Genomic DNA, 22,315 nt, shown 5'->3' on the forward strand with positions numbered 1-22,315 from the left:
TGCTAGGTTTCTCACTTGAATAAAAAAGTAATGTTAATGCTACCGAGTGAGCGAACACAGGCAGAACATGTATTTGCTCATGGAATGTCCAAAAAAATTTGTATTTTAAGAGTGGCCTTTCCCCACCTTCTGGGTCAGCCAACCTTACTACTCTATGCAGTTTCTTACATTTCTTCTCTCTAGACCGCAGAAGTGTAGTCTATAGCCATCAAAACTGCCTCAATTATAGTTCATACCCATCAGACTGAAAATAAATAATAATCATGGACACAAACTGAAGCTTTATCCTTTAATACTTCAAATCAGAATCCCACATCTAGGTAGTTCTGAAATGGTTGCTACTTTGTTACCTTTGAAAGACATCTGCTTTCTGCCAAAATTAGTATGCTGAATTTACCAGATCACATTACAATACATTTTTAAATTTTCACACAGCCAGGAGTCTTTACTTATTCGCGGATTTTTTTCAATCTGTATTGTCAAATCTCTCTCACCAATGTATAAAAAGCATCCTCCCCTCTCTGCATTGTAAAACACAACTTCTTAAAGTCTGTTTCCCTGGTAATAGTAATTTATTGGGATAGCCATATGCAAGAAATTTGAAATTATGAACTTTTCTTGAGCATTTCCTTTTAAAAGAGACATCAGATCATTTTAATAAAATTGGGGATACAGTTTTAAAATATGGGCTTGAATCCTGGTTTGTTCTTTTTAATCAGTTTTGTTTTGTAATGGAATTCGAATTTTAAATTTTAAATTAGGAACCAAGGGAGATTATGAAAAAAACCAAAACACATGTATTAACACCTGTGTATCAGTTAATACAACCATTTTAGTTCAGTATGTCATGCCCTCTTAAAGCCTAAACTGAAATTAGATTTAAATTATTTCTTTGACTTAAAAACATGTGATTTAAGTATCACTGATCCTTACCCTACCCTTGCCCTGTATGGGCAGTGAGGAGAAAAAAGGTACAAAAGGGATATTTAACCTTTGTTTGAAAAGAACAAAACACACACAAAAAAAACACCTCAAAATAAAATGGGGTCAAGAGATTGGAATCTCAAGTTTTATCTTCAATTACAACATTGTCCAATTTCGAAGGTCCACAAGTGTAGCTGACACAGAATTTTTGTGGATAGATAACTACATTACTTAAATAAGAAGGTATACAAGGGCTTTGTACCACAATATTTGAAACCCTCATGAATTTTTTAAAACAAACACAATAGTAGCAATGCATTTTGTTTCCTTATTACAAATCTTAAAAATAATTTTTTTGGAACAGTATCCAATTAAACAGGCTCCAACCTTCTATTCTAATGTAAGTACTCAAAAGGGGCAAAAAGGGCTTCTGCTTAAAGCTATATTAAAAAAGGTATGGCAACAAACACAATCATCTATCATCATATGGAGATTAACAACATTTTTAACATCTTTCTTGACCAGAAAAGCAGGCAGTAGCCAAAGGAGGCGAAGTGTGCAGTTATCTACACTGCTAATTTGTCCAGAGAAACATAGCACCAAAGTTTACCTCTAAAAGAGAAATGCACACAAATATTAACCTACATGTAGCACAAATTAACTTAAAAGATGTAATATTTGTATTCATTTTTCTTAAAGAAAGATGTAAGTGCTTAGGAAAGCTGGTACATTCTATTGCACATTAAATTTTAAGATTGATGTGTTCTTTTAATTTTAAGAATTACTCACTATGGGGATTGGCATACTTAACTCTCTGGGATTGGTAATATCAGTCTTTCTATTAACCAAACATGACAAAATGGACCCAGCACCTAAAAAGCTAATACTTATCAAAAATACAATTGATAGTTTTAAATTCAATCAGGCACAGAGAATCAGCCATTTAAATATTAACTGAAGAAGACCAATAGCTAAGGCTTAATTTTTACATGCAAAAGTCATCTCATATCCACTGCTTCTGTAAGTTAAGAAAAAAGGCAACTCTCTTCTATTCTTTAGGATATATTAATTTTTGTAAATATCAAGAATATATTAAGAACTACTTCAGTAATTTACCTTTAAAGTAAAGCTTTAATTTAACATTCATACAATTAATTTTCAATTAAGAAGGCAGTTAATGTTGTCTATATATTAAAATGTACACCTTAAGTTAGTTTTATCATAGTGATATACTTCTATTCACCTAACATAAAAATAATAATAGCCCAAGAAAACTTGTATCATAGTTTTTAACCGAATCAATTTAATCAACTAGCTAGTAAGCCAGCTACAAAATAAAAATTGCCAACCATTTTCTGAAATCATTAAATATGTTACTTTTAAATCGCCACTGTGCCTGTACATAAAATTTTTAATTTTTATATGTATCATTAATTCTCAAGGGGAGGGTTTATTTTTACCCCTAACTCCTTAAAAAACATATATTAGAAATTCTCATTATTAAATAAGATAAATAAAAGTATTTTTAGTGAACCTTGTAAAGCATATAAAATGTAAAGTATGAGGTAGCATTTAAGATATTTTCACAAATGATTCTCTTTCAATTTGAAAAGCAATGTAAGTAAATAGCCAAGATATGGAAGCAACCTAAATATCCATTCATAGATGAATGGATAAAGATTTGGTACAGATACACAATGGAATATTATTTAGCCATAAAAAGGAAAGAAATCCTGCCATTTGCAACAACATGAATGAATCTAGTGGGTACTATGCTCCGTGAAATAAGCCAGGTGGAGAAAGACAAATAATGTATGATTTCACTTGTTTGTGGAATAGAAAAACAAAACAAAACAGAAGGAACAAAAAGAGCAGTAGACTCAAAGACACTGAGAAGTGACTAGTGGTTACCAAGGGAATGGGGCTGGGATGGGTTGGGGGGTAAGGATAAGGGGGATAAAGGTGCACAATAATTTGCAATCACAATATAAGCTGGTCACTGGAAGGTTAGTATGGCACGGAGAATACAATTATTCTGTAACATCTTTCTACACTGATAGTAACTGCATCTTCTAATGATTGATGATCTAATTCATCTAATAAAGATGAACCACATCTAACCTCCAACCTTCTAGGGTGAGGATTTGATGATGTGGTTAACTGTTGAACCACTGTGTTGTACATGTGAAACCAAAATAAGATTTGCATATCAATAATACCTTCTTTAGTTAAAAAAATTTACACTATTAAAAAAAAAAATCAATGCAAGTAATATACATAAATAAATAAAACAAACCAGGTAAAAGCTCATATTTTTTAAGGATATAAACTTTTATTCCTGTTTTACAAAGAGTTACAAGTTGAATGCATAAGTTCTAAAACATGCTATTCAGTGAGGGAAAATAGGGTTATGGTCCTCTACTAATTTAGAAGAAGCAAATTTTGATTTTAACTTATATCTAAAATCAGTCTGTCTACTTTTTAAGTGTGTACATCCCCATCACCAATACCAGAAAATATGATTTCTGTTTCCAGCAACAATTTGAACAGAAGCTTTCTTTAAAGGAGGTCTTCTAAAAATTCATTTTAAGTATTGAGAAATTAACAACAAAACCCAGGAAATTAACCACTCAACATTTAAAAATTCTTATTGTAATTAAATTACTAACTTTAAATTAGTAGAACTAATTTTCACATTATGCTCAAACTGAGACTTTGAGAAAGCTAAAAAGCTGAATCAAGAGGAGCAGATATACTGAAAATACTGCTCTCTGTTGTCCACTTTACTGAACCCTATACATAGACCCCCACTTTTGATTTTAGCAGACTGGAAAACACAGAGCTGATTACCATGGTATCAATGTTTTGGTTTCAACAGTCTTTGCCAACATGCCATGCATTGCCCAAAGAGGCCAGAAAAATCTGGCAATTACTAACTGCTCAGATAAATGTGAACTAGGAACATAGGAACCACATACAGCATACTAGCATTAAATAACAATTACTTCGGCCTTGCAGATACAGACTAAAAGGATTGTAAAGAAATATAATTCATTATATTCTAGCCATATAATGGTCTTTTTACAAATTACAAAACTAAGTTGGCTGCAACCCTTATATGAAAAAGTACTAGAATCAAACTATTTCCCTTTCACAGAATACATAGTTTTATTTTAAAATTACTAATATTAGTCTGTAAAATTAAAGTTGAAAGTCTGACCTGACTTCTAAATGTCTAATCAACAATACAGTTCCCCCAGAGAATCGGGGGTCAGCACACTACAACCCGAATGCCAAATGCAGCCACAGTTTATTTTCTGTAGTGCCCACGAGCTAAGAATGATTTTTGCATTTTTAATAGGTATTAAGAAAAAAAAAAAAAAGCAACAGATATTGCTTGTGGAACACAAAGCTCAAAGTATTTATCATCTTTGCCCACCTCTGACTTCTATCTATGAGAAGTTCTAAATGAAGTCCTGTTCCTACTAACTTAATATACTTCTTTTTGGTATTTGTGCTTTAGGTTCAGGCCCAAGACCAAAACTCAGGGCATGAAACAAGAAGCTGCTGATGAAATACAACAAGGATATGCATATTAATTTTATTCAAAATAACATAAAATGAATAGCAGGTGAATAACATAAAAACACTGCAGAAAATAGGGCTTCAAATTTTCACAAAAACGGGGGATGTAAAATTTATAAAAATTTATGTATTTCATTTTATAATCTCCATAGTTACTAGGAATAGCTCTCGAAAGTCTTCCAAAAGCATGAAATACCAAATTTTAATTCAACAGGGAGATGAATAAACTTTTGAAAAGCAAGCCAACAAGTCCATGTAATAAAAAGAAATTGAAGATCAGAAATTGATTCCCTAAGTTTATAGCTTAGCAACATAAATTATATAAAGATATCAATAAAACAGGAAAAAGCTATGCCAGGTTAAGAAATAAATTAAATCACTCTATATTCTAATTAGATGGTCCACATAAATGTCTACAAAGCAAATTTAAATCACTTTACTTCCATAATCATACACATGATATACACATTTCCCACCTCCACCCACCCACCCCAAAAAAGAAAAGCAGTATAAAATCTAAAAACCTATTTTGAAAGGAGACCAGGTAATTTTCTGATTAATTTTGAATGCTGGGTGTCTTGAAGCATTAATGTCAAATTCTAAGAATCAACTAGTACTTCTGAGGTAGTAACTATACAACATGAAAGAAGACACGGCTATTTTCGGCCCTTAACACATGAGAAGTGGAGGGCAACATTACAGGAATAAGAAGGCTCCCCTTTAGTGTCCTCCATTGCCTTTCTACTCCAAATATGGTCCAGGTACCTAAGTGTGCATCACCTGAGAGCTCGTGAGGAAAGCAGAATCCCAGGTCTCAGTCCAACCCACTGACTTAGGCTCTGGATTTGAAGAAGCCCAGCTCATTCATATGCACACAAAAGTATGAAAAGCACTGTTCTTTCTATTTGCAACCCTTTACAACATTTGGCAAAAGTCTCAGGCTTTTTACTTTTCTTTTTAAAATGTAAGCTAAAATGTTAATTAGCATAAAAAGGCATCTTTAAAAGTTACAAATAATGCAAGTTAATAAAATTCAATAGTATAACCTAGGTAAAAGGTTTGAAAGTATTTTCAATAAAATTCCTTTAATATTACATTTGAAAATTTTTCACAAGAAAACGTGAGAAAAAGTTGTAATATTAAAATTGTTTTCTGAGTACCGACTGTCTAAGAGAAATCAAGAGTCTCATTAAAGAAGACCAGTAAAAAGAAGAAAAACACCAAACCTCTTGACCCAGTCTTTGGGACCTGGGAATGGATTGAATGAAATCTTAATTCCTCTAAAGTAAAACGAAGCACTGTATACCAAGTCTTTCTTTAATCTAGAAGTTAGGTTTTAGAGTGAGATACTTGTTCTATGGTCAAATTACAGAAATTTATCTTTTATACTCAAACAAAATCTAAAAACAAAGACTTAACATAGAATTCATTGTTTTTTCACTCTGTACCAAATTTGTACAACTAGCAAGCAGGCATATATGATCTTCCACTAGGGGGAACAGACATATTAACTAGCTGAATGAGTTTACTTTAAAATTTTTATTCAAAATTTTATGAAATTCAATGAAAGTTCTAGAGGGCCTGTTTTTATTAAGTTTAACCATGTAATGAGTTGTTCATTAATTTTCTTAACCCCTAGCATTACAAAAGTTAAGTTCCACAAAATTGGGTTTTCCAGGCACACGATACATTTAACTAGACAAAGCCAAAAACAAACGTCATCTTCTATAGAGCATAAATTGATCATTTTCTCCATTACATGAAAATTGTATTCCACTATATCCTTTTAGAGTCCTTTCTAGAATTTTTTCTGTACGTTAAACTCTTATTTTATACAAATAGGTTAAATAATATCAACTGAAATTCCATTATGACTAGAGAAAAAGTTACTTTTAAAATAAAGATAATTTTTGAAACAAAATTCAGGGTCAATCTGATGTTTATTTTTGTCAAAAACAATACAGTAAATGAGTAACTGGGGACTTCTGTTTACTTTGTAAATATTCTCTTGCTTTAATGAAAATGTTCTCCTAAAACAAATGTATCTTTAAAAAATTCTACTAAAGAAAAATTCCTCAAATACAACAAAATTTCAATCTAGAAACATGACATAATGCTCTAAAAGCACTTCTGAAATAGGAAACTCAGTATTTGTTCCCCTAGTCTTTGGCTTTATAAATGTAACAGTAAAAAAAATTCCCACATTTCTTGAAACCCGAATATAGGATGTGCTGAGTCAAAGAGAAATGTTCAATGTGAAAAGAAACAAAAGCCAAAAGTACTATCATGGACATTGGATGAAGCACTGCCCCTCTCATATCCTTAAGAGAATTACCGAATAAACATTGTTTTATTTCCTATTTTACCATAATGGAAAGGAAAACTGATACATTACATTAAATGATGCAACAGTTACACTACCAGGTATGTACATTTACCAGTACTCTTGCCTTACTGTCCCCAAAATGACATTATTAGAATGTATTTGTAAATTATGATTAATGATTAAAATCACTCGATAGAGTCTGCAAAGAATAGATTTGTATTTACTACAATGTTACTTACCTGTCTTGTCTTTGCTGATGTTTCAATAAAAGGAATTCCGTAACTTCTTGCTAAGTCCTGAGCCTGTTTTGTGTCTACTGTTCTAGAAGGCAAATCACATTTATTTCCTACTAGGACCATAGGTACATCTTCAGAGTCTTTAACTCTTTTTATTTGTTCTCTGGGGAAGAAAAGAAGTACATCAGAGGCCTTAGTAACACAAAAATCTTGCAAAGATTGTCCACAACTTTGTCGTACAAAATATGGTTGAGAAAATACATTTAATGTAATTCCTTGTTCCCACCACACCAAATTTTCCTTGTATATCCTTCTAGCTATTTTTTTCCTCCATTTTAGACTTCTATGTCTCTTAAAAGAATAAATACATAGAAAAATAGTAAAACTACAATCTAACAATAGGTTCATAAGCAATGATAAAACTACAATCTAATAGGCTCATAGGTCACAATGACAAAACAGAAAATATGGAAAAATTCAGACCAAAAAGGGCTATGCCTAACTTTTAAAAGTATAACCTTAGAAAAATACTATATAGTTAAATATGTAAGTATAGGATTAAAAATGTTTCACAAGAACAAGAATTATATTAATATTCTCAAAATGTAATAGAACTCACATTCCAGTCTCAAAAAGGAGTGTATCAAGTGGAAAGATTTTGATTCCTATGTGAATAACTGACATTGCCACAGGCAGACCTTGTTTTGTCTTTATTTAACTTCAAAGATAATGCATTTCTTAAAGTTGAAGGTTTGTGGCCACCCTTTGTCAGGCAAGTCTATTGGCACCATTTATCCAACATCATTTGCTCACTTTGTGTCTCTGTGTCACATTTTGGTAATTCCCACTATATTTACTTTTCATTCCTATTATATTTCTTATGTTGATCTGTGATCCATGACTATGACTTGCTGAAAGTTCAGATAATGATAGCATCTTTCAACAATATTTTTTAATGAAGGTATGTACACTGTTTTTTTAGACATAGTGCTATTATACACTTAATAGACTAAGTATGGTGTAAAGGTAACATGTGCACTAGTAAACCAAAAAATTAATTTATTTCGCTTCATTGCCATGTATAATTAACTGAGGAGGTCTGGAACCAAGCCTACAATATCTCTGAGGTACGCACCCATACACGGTGTAAAAATCCCTCTATATGTTGGTATTTTTCTGTAAGATGTGCATAAATTCTAAATTTGGGGTAAAATTATAGTCCTTCGTAATTTTAGGTGAATTTCAAAGATGCAATATGGAATAAGAAGTAGACAATGGAGTCAGAATGGTTCAAATTTCCAGTTCTTCTACTTATTAGCTAAGTACTTAGATAATGTATTCATACCTGTTTATTGTATATCTAAACACCTACTACAAAAATACTATCACCCACCCAAATTTCTTTTTCTCTATTACCAGACTACAGAGAAAACATACTGCAGCGAATGTTACATAAGTAACATGTTAAGCCACTTAACTAATTATATGATACAGCCAACAAATGGGGTATTTGCCTAATATACAGTTTTATGAAAACTGTAAACCCTCAAAAAAAGAGAATATAAATTATACTTAATACAATAATGATTATTTTAATAAAAGTAGGCAGTTTTACGCAATTTGTCAGATTCTTTAAAAACTGTAATTGCTTAATACAGTGTTTTACATCAGTCTTTGTTGTTTTTTTTGAATATCTAAGGCCAATGTTTCATCTGATTCCAAGAAATTCTACACTAAATATACTAGATTGATTTTTAAGGCTTTCTGAGTGAAATCACCTCAATTTCCATTTCACAGTTTTATTGATAGTTTTATTTTTATTGTAGATCTAGCTCAAAGCCTTATTTCTCTGGTGCAGAGTAATTAAGAGCACAGGTTTTTAGTCAAGCAAGCCTTGGGTTTCAATCCCAGAGCCATTGCTATCTAATCAATCAGGAAATAAGTTACTCCACTGCTCTAATCCTTAAGAATTTAATTTGTAAAGTAGGGATATTACCTACCTCATAATTATTTAAAAATTTAAACTAGGTAATTTTTGCACAGTGGTTAACAATGACCCCATAAATGGAAGATACAATTACTCCTCAATGTCATTTTATTATATTCACTTTAAACCCACCTATAATGGTGAATATCTTCAAATGATTTAGTATTATTTATGGCAAATACACAAAGAAAGCCCTCCCCAGTCCTCATGTACTGGTCCCTCATTGCACTGTACTCCTCTTGACCTGCTGTGTCGAGAATATCCAAGAGACAGGTTTCTCCATCAATTACTACTTGTTTCCTGTAGGAATCCTGAGAAGGGAGAAACACAGTCTGGATTATTATGGTGCACCTTTTACTTTTAAAAAGGTGTTAGACACAAACTCAACAAAAAGACAGCCCAGTCCAAAACTGGACAAAGGACTTGATGAGACTTTTCTCCAAAGACACACAAATGGCCAATAAGCACATGCAAAGATGCTCAATGTCACTGGGGGAATGCAAATCAAAACTACAATGAGCCACCACTTTACACCTATTAGGATGGCTATTACTAAAATAGAAAAAGAAAATGTATTATCAAGGATGTGGAGAAGCTGGTAGGTTTGTACATTGCTGGTGGGAATTAAAATGGTGCAGGTGCTGTGGAAAAGAGTTTAGCGATTCCTCAAAAAGGTAAGCACAGAATTAATATATGATCCAGCAATTCCATTCCTAGGTATCTAACCAAAAGAACTAACTGAAAGCAGGGACTCAAACAGATACTGTATGCCAATGTTCACAGCAGCACTATTTAACAATAACCAAAATGTATAAACAACCTACGTGTCCATTAACAGATGAATGGATAAAAAAATGTGGTATATACATACAGTGGAATATTATTCAGCCATAGAAAGAAATGAAATTCTGATACATGCTACAAAATGGATGAATCTTGAACACACAGACACAAAAGACACATAGCTGTGATTCCACTCTTAAAATAGTTGAAGTCACACAAACAAAAAGTAGAATAGAGGCTACCCAGGGATGGGGGAAAGGTGATTGGAAAGTTATACACAGGGGTTCAGTTTGGGATGATGAAAAAGTTCTGGAAACAGAGCTAGTAGTTGCCCAACACTGTGACTATGACACTGAACTACATATTTAAAACAGCTACATTGGTAATTTCATGTTATATACACTGTACCACTACAAGGAAACAAAAGCTTAAAAAAGGTGTTACACAGAGATTCAACAGTGCCTGTGTACATACTAAAAACAAAAAGACCCAAATTCTCTATAAGAAAAAATAATTATTATAAAATGGATAGTTGTACCAACTCTATTTTCATGATGATTTAGATGACAATAAAAAATCAATCAACTTACAAAATAATTGTCATTCATCTGTTTTACTTATTATAATCAAAGGAATACGTAAGAGAATGGTAAATACTTAGGATTTTAATGCCTTTATCCATTTCTGAAATGCTAGGAACGATATCAGCCAGATGGATACTACAATAACTCTAAAGAGTATGACTGTTTTACCTGCAAACTGTGAGCCCTCTATTAAAAAGCGAGGGAGGAAAGGAAAGGAGAAAGTGATGGCTATTGTAAAGGGCTAAACTAAGACTGACTAAAGAAAAGCGGGGGTTAATATTAACAGAATCTTGAAATGAAAATCTTAACTTTCCTCTGACTTTTGATTGACACTTAAGCCTAAAAGATTTCACATACTCTCAGTCAAAATAAGCCTTAAAAAATAAAAAGAGATGGTGTGATGGGAAATCAGAAAATAAAGAGGCAAGGCTGATATAATGAGTATAACGTATAAACTAAGGACAGTATTTCTTATTGTTCCCCATGTGAGCTGTAAACTAGAGTGCCCTTAGTTCATGAATTATTTTTTACACAAGTCTATTAAAAAAGAGAATGGTCATTAAAAATCATATTTTTGTTAAAATACCTGAAAAATGTTTACAGTAGGAGAAATATATGTAACAATATATATGTAAAATATATATACATACATATCTGTATACATGTATCTATATATACTTAGAAATTGATGGTATATACATCAAATGCTAACAAAGACTATATCTTTTATGGAGATAATTTTATAATTTCTCATCTTTTTTAACACTGGATTCTATATAAATGTATTCCTTACTCTGACTTTTAATCTTTTAAATTGTAAAATACTCCCATATTAGACCATGATCTTGTACTTATCTTTTAAAGTAAACTGTATTTCCTAAATTGCCTGTAATAAAAATTAATTATCTCATCAGTAGGGAAAAAAGGACAGATATTTATTTTCTAAACAAGAAGTTCTTTACTAAAGATTTGAACATTTGAACATCTGGTTGGCATTTTATTATTTTGGCCTATTACCTTAATTAACTACTTGAAAGGACTCCTGTATATTAAAAATTGAAAACCAGTGTTTTTGAAGTATAATGAAAGAGTAGAAGTTGAGAGCAAAGTACAGTGTCTTAGAATCAATCCATTCATTACCCAGGTGTGGCTACAGACCACAAAGACTTTTCCTTGCCTATTGCTGTCCCTTCACATTCTTTCTTCACTATACTAACTTAACCTTCTAGTTGAATTTGTCTTTAAATCTAAAATTTTCTACCAACAATAAAATTAAAGACTACAGTTTCTGGAGCCACACAAGTCTATATACCTAAGGCATGGCTGGGGGACTAGTCACCATATGCCCACATAAAATGCCTGCAAAATGTGACCCCAATAAAGTGCCACTTACAAAATTTTCAAACACTTTGTGTTTCAAAAGTATATAAGGTATAATATCAGAGGTTTCTGCATGTATTTCATAACATGTTTCCATAATGAATACTCCATCAAGCTCAGTCCCTTTTTATTGAGATATTTCATTCCTGTTACCTTTCCTTTTTAAATCCTAAATATATTAACAGAAAAGTTCTGAGTCACATTCAGTTATTGAAAAGGTACTCTATAACCTACTTGTAAACAATGAGTAGAATCTGCTGATAAGAAATAATAGATTTAGATTAAAAAACTCAGAATTTCCAAAGCTAATTTTAACTACAGTCATCCTTAGAGGCACAATTAGTCATTGAGCTGCAATATAACAAGGCAGTGACCTAACAAGGAGATGAAAGATCTGTACTCAGAAAATTCTAAGACACTCATGAGACAAATTAAAGAAGACACAAATAAATGGAAATCTATCCCATACTCATGGATAGAAAGAATTAAGACTGTCAAAATGGCCATCCTGCCCAAAGCAATTTACAGATTCAATGCAATCCCTGTCAAAATACCAATGGCATTTTTCAATGAGCTAGAGCAAATAAACCTAAAACTCATATGAAACCACAAAAAACCCTGAATAGCCAAAGGAGTCCTGAGAAAGAGGAATAACGCTGGGTGGAGTATGCTCCCCAACTTCAAGTTATACTACAAAGCTATGTAATAGAAACAGTAAGGTACTGACACAAGAAAAGATCCATAGGTCAGTGGAATAGAAGAGAGAACCTAGATATAAACCCACATATATATGGTCAATTAATGAAAGAAGAGCCATGAATATACAATGGGGAAAAGAGAGTCTCTTTAATAACTGGACAGCTACATGCAAGAGAATGAAACTGGTTTACTGTCTAACTCAATACACAAAAGTAAACTCGAAATGGGTCAAGACCTGAATAAATGTCATGAATCCATAAAACTTTTACAAGAAAACACAGGCAAAAATCTCTTGAACATAAGCATGAGCAATTTTTTCCTGGATACATCTCCTCAGGCAAGGGAAACAAAATAAAATATAAACTGGGACTAAATCAAACTAAAAATCTTCTGTACAACAAAGGACATCATCATCAGAAAAAAAAAGGCATCGTATAGTATGGGAGACTATATTCATAAACGATTTATCTGTTAAGGTGCTAACATCCAAAATATGTAAAGAACTCATAGGCCTCAACACCAAGAAAAAAAGTCCAATTAAAAAATGGGCAGAGGACCGGAACAGATATTTTCCCAAAGAAGAAATATAGATAGTCAACAGGCACATGGAAAGATACTCCACATCACTAATCATCAGAGAAATGCATATCAAAACTACAATGAGATACTACCTCATACCAGTTAGAATGGCCATCATCCAAGACAGGAAATAACAGGTATTGGTAAGGATGTGGAAAAAAGGAACCCTCTTACACTGTTGCTGGGAATGTGAATTGGTGCAGCCACTGTGGAAAGCAGTATGGAGGGTCCTCAAAAACTAAAAACAAAAGTACCATACAACCCAGTAATACCACTCCTAGGAATTTACCTGAAGAAAACAAAATCCCTTATTTGAGAAGATGTATGCACCCTTATGTTTATTGCTGCGTTATTTACACTAGCCAAGATAATGGAAGCAACCTAATAGATGAATGGATAGCAAAGATGTGGCACATATACATAATGGAATATTATTCAGTCATAAAAAAGAAATCCTGCTACTTGCAACAACATGGATGGACCTAAAGGGTTTTATGCTAAATGAAATAAGCCAAGTGGAAAAAGACAAATACCATATGATTGTAATTTTTTGTAGAATATTAAAACAAAACACAACAAAATGAACAACACATCAGACTCATAGAGACTGAGAAGTGACTGGTTACCACCGGGTAGGTGGGTGGGGAGGGTGAGAGGAAAAAAGGGCACAAAAATTCTCAACCATAATATAAGCTGCTCATAGGGATAGTAGTGCGCATGGAGAATATAGCCAATGATTCTGTAACATCTTCCTCAGTTGACAGACAGGAACCGTACTAGGGGGTTGAGGACTTCATATGGGCAACTGCTGAACCACTGTGCTGTATACTTGAAATCAACAGAAGACTGTGTATCAACTATACTCCAAAAAAAAAAAAAAAAAGTAAAAACAAAATATAAAGGCAGTGCAACTTGATAAAAACAAGAATGAAGATGTTAAAGGATGAAGTATAATCTAAAAAGGACTAACAGGTTTGATGACGAAGCAGAAAGTGAGCATAACAAAATAATATATAAATACTAAATATTTTCCTCCAACTTCAGGTTAGTTGCAAGAAAAGAAGTATACGGAGGTAGAAAAAATTTATGATTAATGTAGAATCGTTCCTAAGGTTAGAGTCTAAATAAGAGTTCAGCAAACTATTGCCAAAGGTCAAATCCTGCCCACCCACCTGTTTTTTTTATGGCTTATGAGATAAGAATTGTTTTTATATTTTGAAATGATTGTTTAAAAAAACAAAGATTATGTGACAAAGGGCCAGAAAAGTCTGCCAACCCTGTTCCAAGCTAATAAAATACCTTTTTACAAATCTGAAATATTCTCAACACATTATTTATTCCTTTAATATAAAAAAAGAAATCATTCTGAGAAAGTACAGGTTATGAAAGCCCAACCAATTCAAAAACACAGATTCTATAATGAAACTAGTTAAGAATAGGGCAAAAAGATCACAACTTCACATTTTTAATTAGAATTATTTCCAGCCTTTTAAATAGAATAAACTGTTCTATTTAATCAGGTATATAGGTTACTAACATCTTTGGAAAATAGGGTAGAATAAAGCTGCTTTGTTTAAGATAATAAGACAGTAAATGAAGTAAAGTTATTCTATGTATTTCCCCTCACTCCCAGCTAAAGTACTATTTTTTTTTATTTACTGAAGTGGTAAAAAACTTTTCTAAATGAAATATACTATGTTGACAAAAGTTAATTATAGCTAGAACTCAAACATTTCTGGTGATAACAATAAACAGGCACAATCCTCTGGAAAGCAATTACAGTATTTGTCAAGAGCCATAAAATGTTCATAGCCTTTGACACAGTAATGTCACTGTGGCAAACAAAGCTAAGGAAACTTATTTTTAAATGACAGTTACAATAAAGATATACTTAACATGGCATCCTAAAATGTCTTACAAGGAAAAATTACACAGGCATTTAATTCTACCCGCAATCTTAATACCATTTATCTATCTTCAAAATATACTCCAAATTCAAGCACCTCCGCCATCACCCTAGTCCATAACTATTTTGTCTCATGAAATCTCCTCCACCTGCTTCCTAGCAACAATCCCTGTTGTTACTCATATGATATACTCTCCATACAGCAGTGGTGTTCATTGTGTCACTCACTTGTGTTAAAGACCTCTCACAGCATCCTTTTACTCTTAAACATTATCACTCTGCTTGGTAAAAACAAGAAAGAAAGTGTTAAATGGCAAAGTAGGTCTGATGACAAAGCAGAAAGCAGGGACTTATATGACTCTCCTTCCTCAGCACCTGTTTCCTTCATAGCATGTATTATAATGTGTAACTATGCATTTATTTGTATAATTGTCTAAGTCTATATTCCTGACTAGGCTTTAAACTCCAGGAGGTTGGTTCACATTTGTTTTGCTCACCACTTATACATCCTGTGGCTAATAGTCGTGAACACAGTAGGTTATCAGTATTTTTATATAAATGAATGCACTCAATGCAATGTAAATATATAGAGACACTACAAGTCTTTAAAAAGAAAGTACAAGTTTAAAATATCAGAAATTATATTAAAGCAATGAACTCATAAATCTAAAAATTATAATGAAAGTATTTTAATAAATGTATTCAAGCAAGTTTTATATAGTATAAAACGTTTACTATAAAACAAACAAAAAAATACATACAGAGATTTAAAAACATTTATGGCAGGAAGAGAATATGTGAACTAATGTTAAAATATGGAAAAGCTGGTTAGTGCATACACAGTATTCATCATATTACTCTTTCACACTGCATTAAGGGTATACCTATTTCATTACCACTCAGAAGTGAGGCTGGATCAATCATGGATCCAATCTTATTACAGTATCATTACAATAATCATTTTCATGTTTTGTATTATTTATCTCTCACCTATTCTTTAATTGGCCTGATACCAAATTCTTTATCCAAGATACATCTGCATTATCCAGTTTGTTGAGAATTTTAAAAGGGGGAAGGAAAATAGGAAATAATATAATGGTACCTAAAATACAGTAGTGACTTTTCTCCCTCAAACATGAGTATTCACTTTCCCCCTCAAACAGTATATGCTCATTCTTAAAAACTAAATACTATACAGAATGAGAGTTTGGCTTATGTCCTAACATATTTTATGTATATATTCACATTATTTTTAGATAAATGAAATCATACTCTACAATGTGCTATGATGCAGGTTCACTTTATACTGGGATTTCCCAATGTCAGTACACACAGAGGCACCTAATCCTTTTTGACACTAATATAATTTGTATAGATATTTCATAATTCCTATTGTGAGACATTTCCTACTATTAGATGTGTAGTTTACTTCCATTTTTAAAAAACATAACCAACACTGTAGTAAACATTCCTGTGCACACATTTTAAACATCTGATTGGATCCTTAGGATAAATTACTAGAAATGGAATTACTTGGTCAAAGAACCATAGAGTTTACATTTTGATACATATTGCCAAACTGACCTCTAGAAAGTCTGTAAGAATGAACAGCACAATGAGTACATATTTCTCTATACCCTCACCAGCACTATTATTCCAATCTTAGCCAGTATGAAAGTAAAAATTTTCATTGTTTGAACTTTTATTTCTATTTAATGCGGTGTCCTTTTATATATTTTTTCATTTTTTCTTTTTTATGGTGGTTAAGTTGGGTTTTATATCCCTAGCCCCGTTTTCTCCCATTTGGATGTTTCCTTCTTATATAAGAGAGCTTCTTTGTTGATATATGATGCAAACAGTTTTCTCAGATTTCCATTTGTCTTATATTTTTATTAAAGATGTCTTAATTTTAATGTAGCCAAATAGCTCGATCTTTTCCTAAATGTTTTTTGTATGGTTTACGAATATTTTGAAAATGAAAGGATCCCTATTTTTTTCAATGAAAAAAAAATCTTTAATCCCAATTCTACAAATAAAGAAACAAACCTAACGTCAAGTTAATTCAATTAATCGGTGTTACTTAAATAATACGATAACAAGGATTTAAGACTGACATTATCATTTTTATTTTAACAGGCATCTAATGTTTAACATTAAAATTTATACAAGGTAGAGCCAGGGTTCTCACTGTAAAAGATAGCGAGTGACTTTTAAATAAAATATATTTCTTAGCTCCATCCACTGAAAAGGATCTAGAAGTAGTGACACTCCAGTAGCAGTAAACATACCTAACATCCAGATTTTAATTTCTAAATACCATTCCCCATTAAAAGGAATTAGGACTCTTTGGACAAATGGTTGAATCCAGGGTGGGGACAGGAAAAGGACAAAGTGAACTAGGAACACACTGTGCCAGAAAACAAGGATGAGCTCCAAAAACTAATGGGACATGTCAGAGGGTGTAGAGGTCAGCTTGAAAGGGATTCTCTGGCCGCATCAAAATCAATAGTTACAGTAATAGACTTTACACATTGACTAAAGAAGAATTCATGAGTCCACAGTGATACAAATAAGGCAAAAAAAACAAATAAATAAGGAGCAGAAAAAGAGAGAACCTTTTTTTCATAGGAGATGTCAACTAATAAATGAAGAAGCAATGACAGAGTTGGAAAATTAGTTACCATTTGCAACCACTACGGTCGTAATTTATTCTGGCGAGAATTACCAGTGGTTGCTACATCCCATTGGATGCAAATGTTGGAGAATCAGGTATTTAAAGTCTCAAAGTATCTCCCCTCAAAGTACATATTAATTAGAAAGGAACTGAAGATTACTTTTGCAGAGAGAAAACTGACAGATATCATTTTAACCAAATAATCAACGTTAGCATCATCAATAATGGGACAAATGAGCATCACGTGCCTCCCAATGAGATGCACAAAGGAAGACCCATCACCACTTATGCAGACGTCCTGCCTAAACCATTTAACCTGAATCTGATCATAAGGAAACAATCAGGCAAAACTAAATGAGGTTACTGTACTGGGAACGGACAAAATTTGAATATGGACTATATGTCAGATAAAGTATTGTATCAATTTGGAATTTCCTTGATTTCATCACTGCATTGTGGTTATACAAAGAAATATTCTTGTTACAATAGGATTGGGAACTTTTTTCTGCAAAGGACCAGGCAGTAATTGATCTCTGTTGCAACTGTGCAACTCTCCCACTGTCGTGCAAAAGCGGCCATAGACAACATGCGTAAACACATGAACATGGCTGCGCTCCAGTGAAACTACAAAGAGACAGCAGGCTGGATTTGGCCAGCAAACAGGCCAGTTTACAGACCTCTGTATTAGAATAGGAGATAGACATTTAGAGGTAAAGGTTCATAACATAGGTAACTTACTCTCAAATAATGCAGCAAAAATAAATTATATGTATTCCGGTATGTGTGTGTGTGCGTGCATGTGCATATATATATGCATGCGCATGCATGCACGCACACACACACAGAGAAAGCAAATATGTCTGATTTAAGGATAATAGGTATTCATTGTACTATATTTTGCTACTTTTCCATAGGTTTAAAATTCTTCAAAATTAAAAGTTGAAAAATTACCTAAGGTAAAGCATTGTGCCTCTCCCTTTAATCCTCTCAAATATTTTATTTTTACTACCTATTTCTGCTAATTTTATTATGTTAAGGTCATAATGATATAACTCTTGCATAAACCTAGGCACTATTTGACAATGTAGTTAAGAGATGTAAGAAATTAATGCCCTCTCCTAAAGCATAAGGCCTCTAAATTAAGTTAAATATAATTAGGATTATTGTTTAGACACACTGCTCTTCAATATTTATCTAGGACTAATAAGCTCCATGAAGGCAGTGAGCTGGTCCCTTTGGTCCTCAGGGTATCTCTAGGCCTAATGAGGCTGCATGGACAGAGGGGGCACTCAATATTATTTATGAAATTATGCAGTTAGTTGCACTAAAACCAGAATCTTAAGAGATGCCAACCGTAAAAAGTTTTTTCCTTTTATTTATTTCCATTACTAACTTTCATTTGTATGTTTTTAAAGCTTTACTTATAAAAGTCCATAGAATAAACATGCCCAATATTTTTTAACATTCAGGTCTAAATAAATAATAAGTTTAAAATGGCCTACACACAGTGCCTGAGTTTTGTGCTAGTTTATTCTAAAACCAGATGCTCACAACTATTCTATAGCCCTATAAAAATCTACAAAATGTGAACTTTCACAATTTGCCACTTTTGATAGGTCCTTCCTAAGAGCCCACGTGGCATATCACTGAGCCTCGAGCTCTGTAATGTCCTTCCAGTGTGCATGTAAAGAAATTCAGAGAGCCACAGTGCCATTCTTTTCCCCTCAGATAAAGTAACCTCAGTAAGTGTTAACAACAGAGCCACACTATTTTCTCTTACACTACCACACTCTCTTTCTAGTTAATAATATTCCTCTACATATTTAGTTAGGCCTAACTAGTCCACACAGTAATCTTATTAGTATTAGAGGAGAATAAAACTAATACTTCAGTTTTTTAACAAGCTTATTAAGTAAAATAATACTTTTAAATAAATTTTATGTTTATAAATTGATTATACCCACAGTTTAAATAGGAAAAATATCCAAACTTAGTTATTTCATTGTTACTATAAAAAAAAAAAAAAAAAAATCACATAAGTTGACCAGTAGAGGGCACTCACTTGAAGTGGGGGAAGAGCTAGCCAAAGCCTTGAAGAGAAATCTACTTACACACAAATGTTGTGTGTAGCTTATTTTAAAAACAAAATGTTTTAATATAATGCTACAGTGACCTAATATAATGTATAATTAGTTTAGAAGAGGTAAAGTTTAAATCTATATTACATAAGAAAATCTAACATAAGCCTTGATTCAAGGACTTGAATTTGACAATTTAAAGGATGTTTAAAGCTATATGTAACACATATTAGGGTCTCAACTCCAGCACTAAGCACTACTGAATTTGGGCCAGGTAATTATTTGTTGCAGGCTGTGCGAACTTTCCTGCGCACCGTAGACAGTTAACAGCATCCCTGGCCGGTACCCACTACAGTTGCCAGTAGCCGTCCCCTCCTTGAGTTGTGATAACCAGAAGTATTCCTGGATGTTCCCAAATGGCCTCTGAGGGACACCCATCTTCCCCTCACTGACAACTGCTGATACATGCATATAAAACCAGAAAAATAACAACTTACAACGATAACATATTGCTTTTTTTACACCACTCTTCAATACTAGTTTAATATTACAAATTTTCTCTATGGAATCTAAAGACCTTACTCAGCAAGTAAAATAAATTACATAAGTAACATGGAAAATTTTTTAAAAAGAGAAACCGATAAATCTTGGTGAATAAACACTGTACAGCTCAGAGCACTAAAGATGGAACAACTCAATCCAATTATGAATCCATTCTTCCTACTGAGTAGGAAACCGTTTCATCAAAGAAAGGCGTAACACCAGAGACTGAATTAGATGTGTCATGTTAACAGTAGCATGCAGATGTCAGTGAATTAGAGCCTGGGAAAAAAACACTTCTTTTTATATCTATTTTTACTAGCATATTACATCCAGTAGATACACAATTTATATTTGCTAGCTGATCAACTGAGCAGTCTCATTTCTATGTCTATATTTTTTTAAGACAAAGATCTCTCTCCATCAAATTTTACCTTGGAAAATGTTTTTATAACAAGCGATCTCTATAAACTATAAAAGTTATTTCTAGTCTGGTATTATATTTGGGGCACTGCTTTGCATCTAATAATCCTGCACCACTAATGACGTATTTCATTCTCCCTGGAGTCTTTGGTGGATTTCATGTAAGGTAAAGGTAAGATGTTTCAGGATACAAGTAAAGGTGATTCCTAAGTACAAACCTAAAGCATCAACATGCTCGATCTATGTGTCATACGCATCTAATTCTATATCCTATCTCTGCCATTAAGATGCCATTAGATAATATGCAAAGTTCAAATTTTGGCATATTGATAAATCTGAACCAGCCTCCAATATTAAATATTTTCTTAGTTTGAAGACTCATTTATCATGTTAAAAAAGTTATTCAAGGGTTCAGTGGAAATTCCATTTGTCTCAGAGAACTTAAAATTCTACCACTTACTAGCAAAGTACCTTTAGGCAAGTTATAACCTCTCAGAGCCCATTTTTATCTATAAAAAAAGAAACAATGCCACCTTCCTTATCTATCTCATAAGCATAAAACTTTGTAAATTCTAAACCACTAGAAAATGGTATTACCTGATTCAAAAATTTTTCTCTAAATTTCTTTCCATTTGTTTTAATGCAGGAAAACTGGTGAGAATTCCAAACGTGCAGTTTGTGTCCTCTCATTTTCTCTTTGATGTGTCCTCTCATTTTCTCTTTGACCTACATTATTTCACCAATCAAAACTGAACAGTGGTGATATCCTTCTCTTCAACTTTTAATAAAAAGATAAAGTCAGAATTTCTGCTTAACTTTTTATTAAAATAAGCTACTGAATTCTCTTGCCTTTCTTACAGTTGAGCTTAACTAAGAATTTAATGTGTCATTTCCCCCGGGGACTCGCTGTTACTTGGGAGACAGGAGACAATCTATGAACCCTTTCCCAGGTGGCTAAACTAATAAGGGAATGTCAGTTTCAAAGTTCACAGGTAATCAATGCTTCCCAAAGTCAAGTCTTCTGGTTTGGCAGGAATCATAATCAGTTATAGGCATGAGTTTATAAACTTTTTCTACTTTCCTCCCAAATAAAGAACTAACTTTTAGCTTTATTTCATTAAGATTTATATTGCACTTTAACAGTTTAGACCAAAAGTTTTCCTAACCTAGTTTATCATAGTATCATAGACTATTCATGACCTCTAACAGGAAACACAGTATAATGGAATTCCTCAGATTTTCTGAGAAGATGGAGAGCCCTTCTGGAAAATCATCTTCTAAAATCCCAGGAAAATTTCCATGGTTTACCTGAATTCTATTAAAATTTTATTTTACTTTTGATTTAAATGTTGGAGTATGCCAGGTAACCCTGGCTTTAAAATGGGTGGATTCTTGAATCCTACTTGAAATAAAAACAACACAAAATCATCACATAACATTGAACTGATTTGTCGAAAGGAAAAATATAGACTATCATATAGGTGGTCCCCTTCAGTCGACTCTTCCCCTTTACTATGCAAATTCTTCAACTTGGAAGCCAAAGAAAAGTTGCTTCCATGTTTAAATCAAATCTTTGCAAATAAGTGTTATTTCTTCTCTTTTTCTTCTGAT

The 22,315-nt window shown here is 32.7% G+C and overlaps 1 protein-coding gene across 2 annotated transcripts in view; it reads right to left on the reverse strand.

The window, feature by feature from the left end:
- Positions 1–22,315, reverse strand: part of KRAS (KRAS proto-oncogene, GTPase) — a 35,796-nt gene that overhangs the window by 8,215 nt on the left and 5,266 nt on the right. For both annotated transcript variants that reach the window (XM_036889546.2, XM_036889547.2), the window contains 2 exons: positions 9,191–9,369; positions 7,075–7,234 (listed from right to left, as the gene is read on the reverse strand). In XM_036889546.2, coding sequence (XP_036745441.1) covers positions 7,075–7,234; positions 9,191–9,369 — 339 coding nt within the window. The remainder of the gene's footprint in view (positions 1–7,074; positions 7,235–9,190; positions 9,370–22,315) is intronic.

This window comes from Manis pentadactyla, chromosome 14, assembly GCF_030020395.1.
Source record: "Manis pentadactyla isolate mManPen7 chromosome 14, mManPen7.hap1, whole genome shotgun sequence".
Classification (NCBI taxonomy): domain Eukaryota; kingdom Metazoa; phylum Chordata; class Mammalia; order Pholidota; family Manidae; genus Manis; species Manis pentadactyla.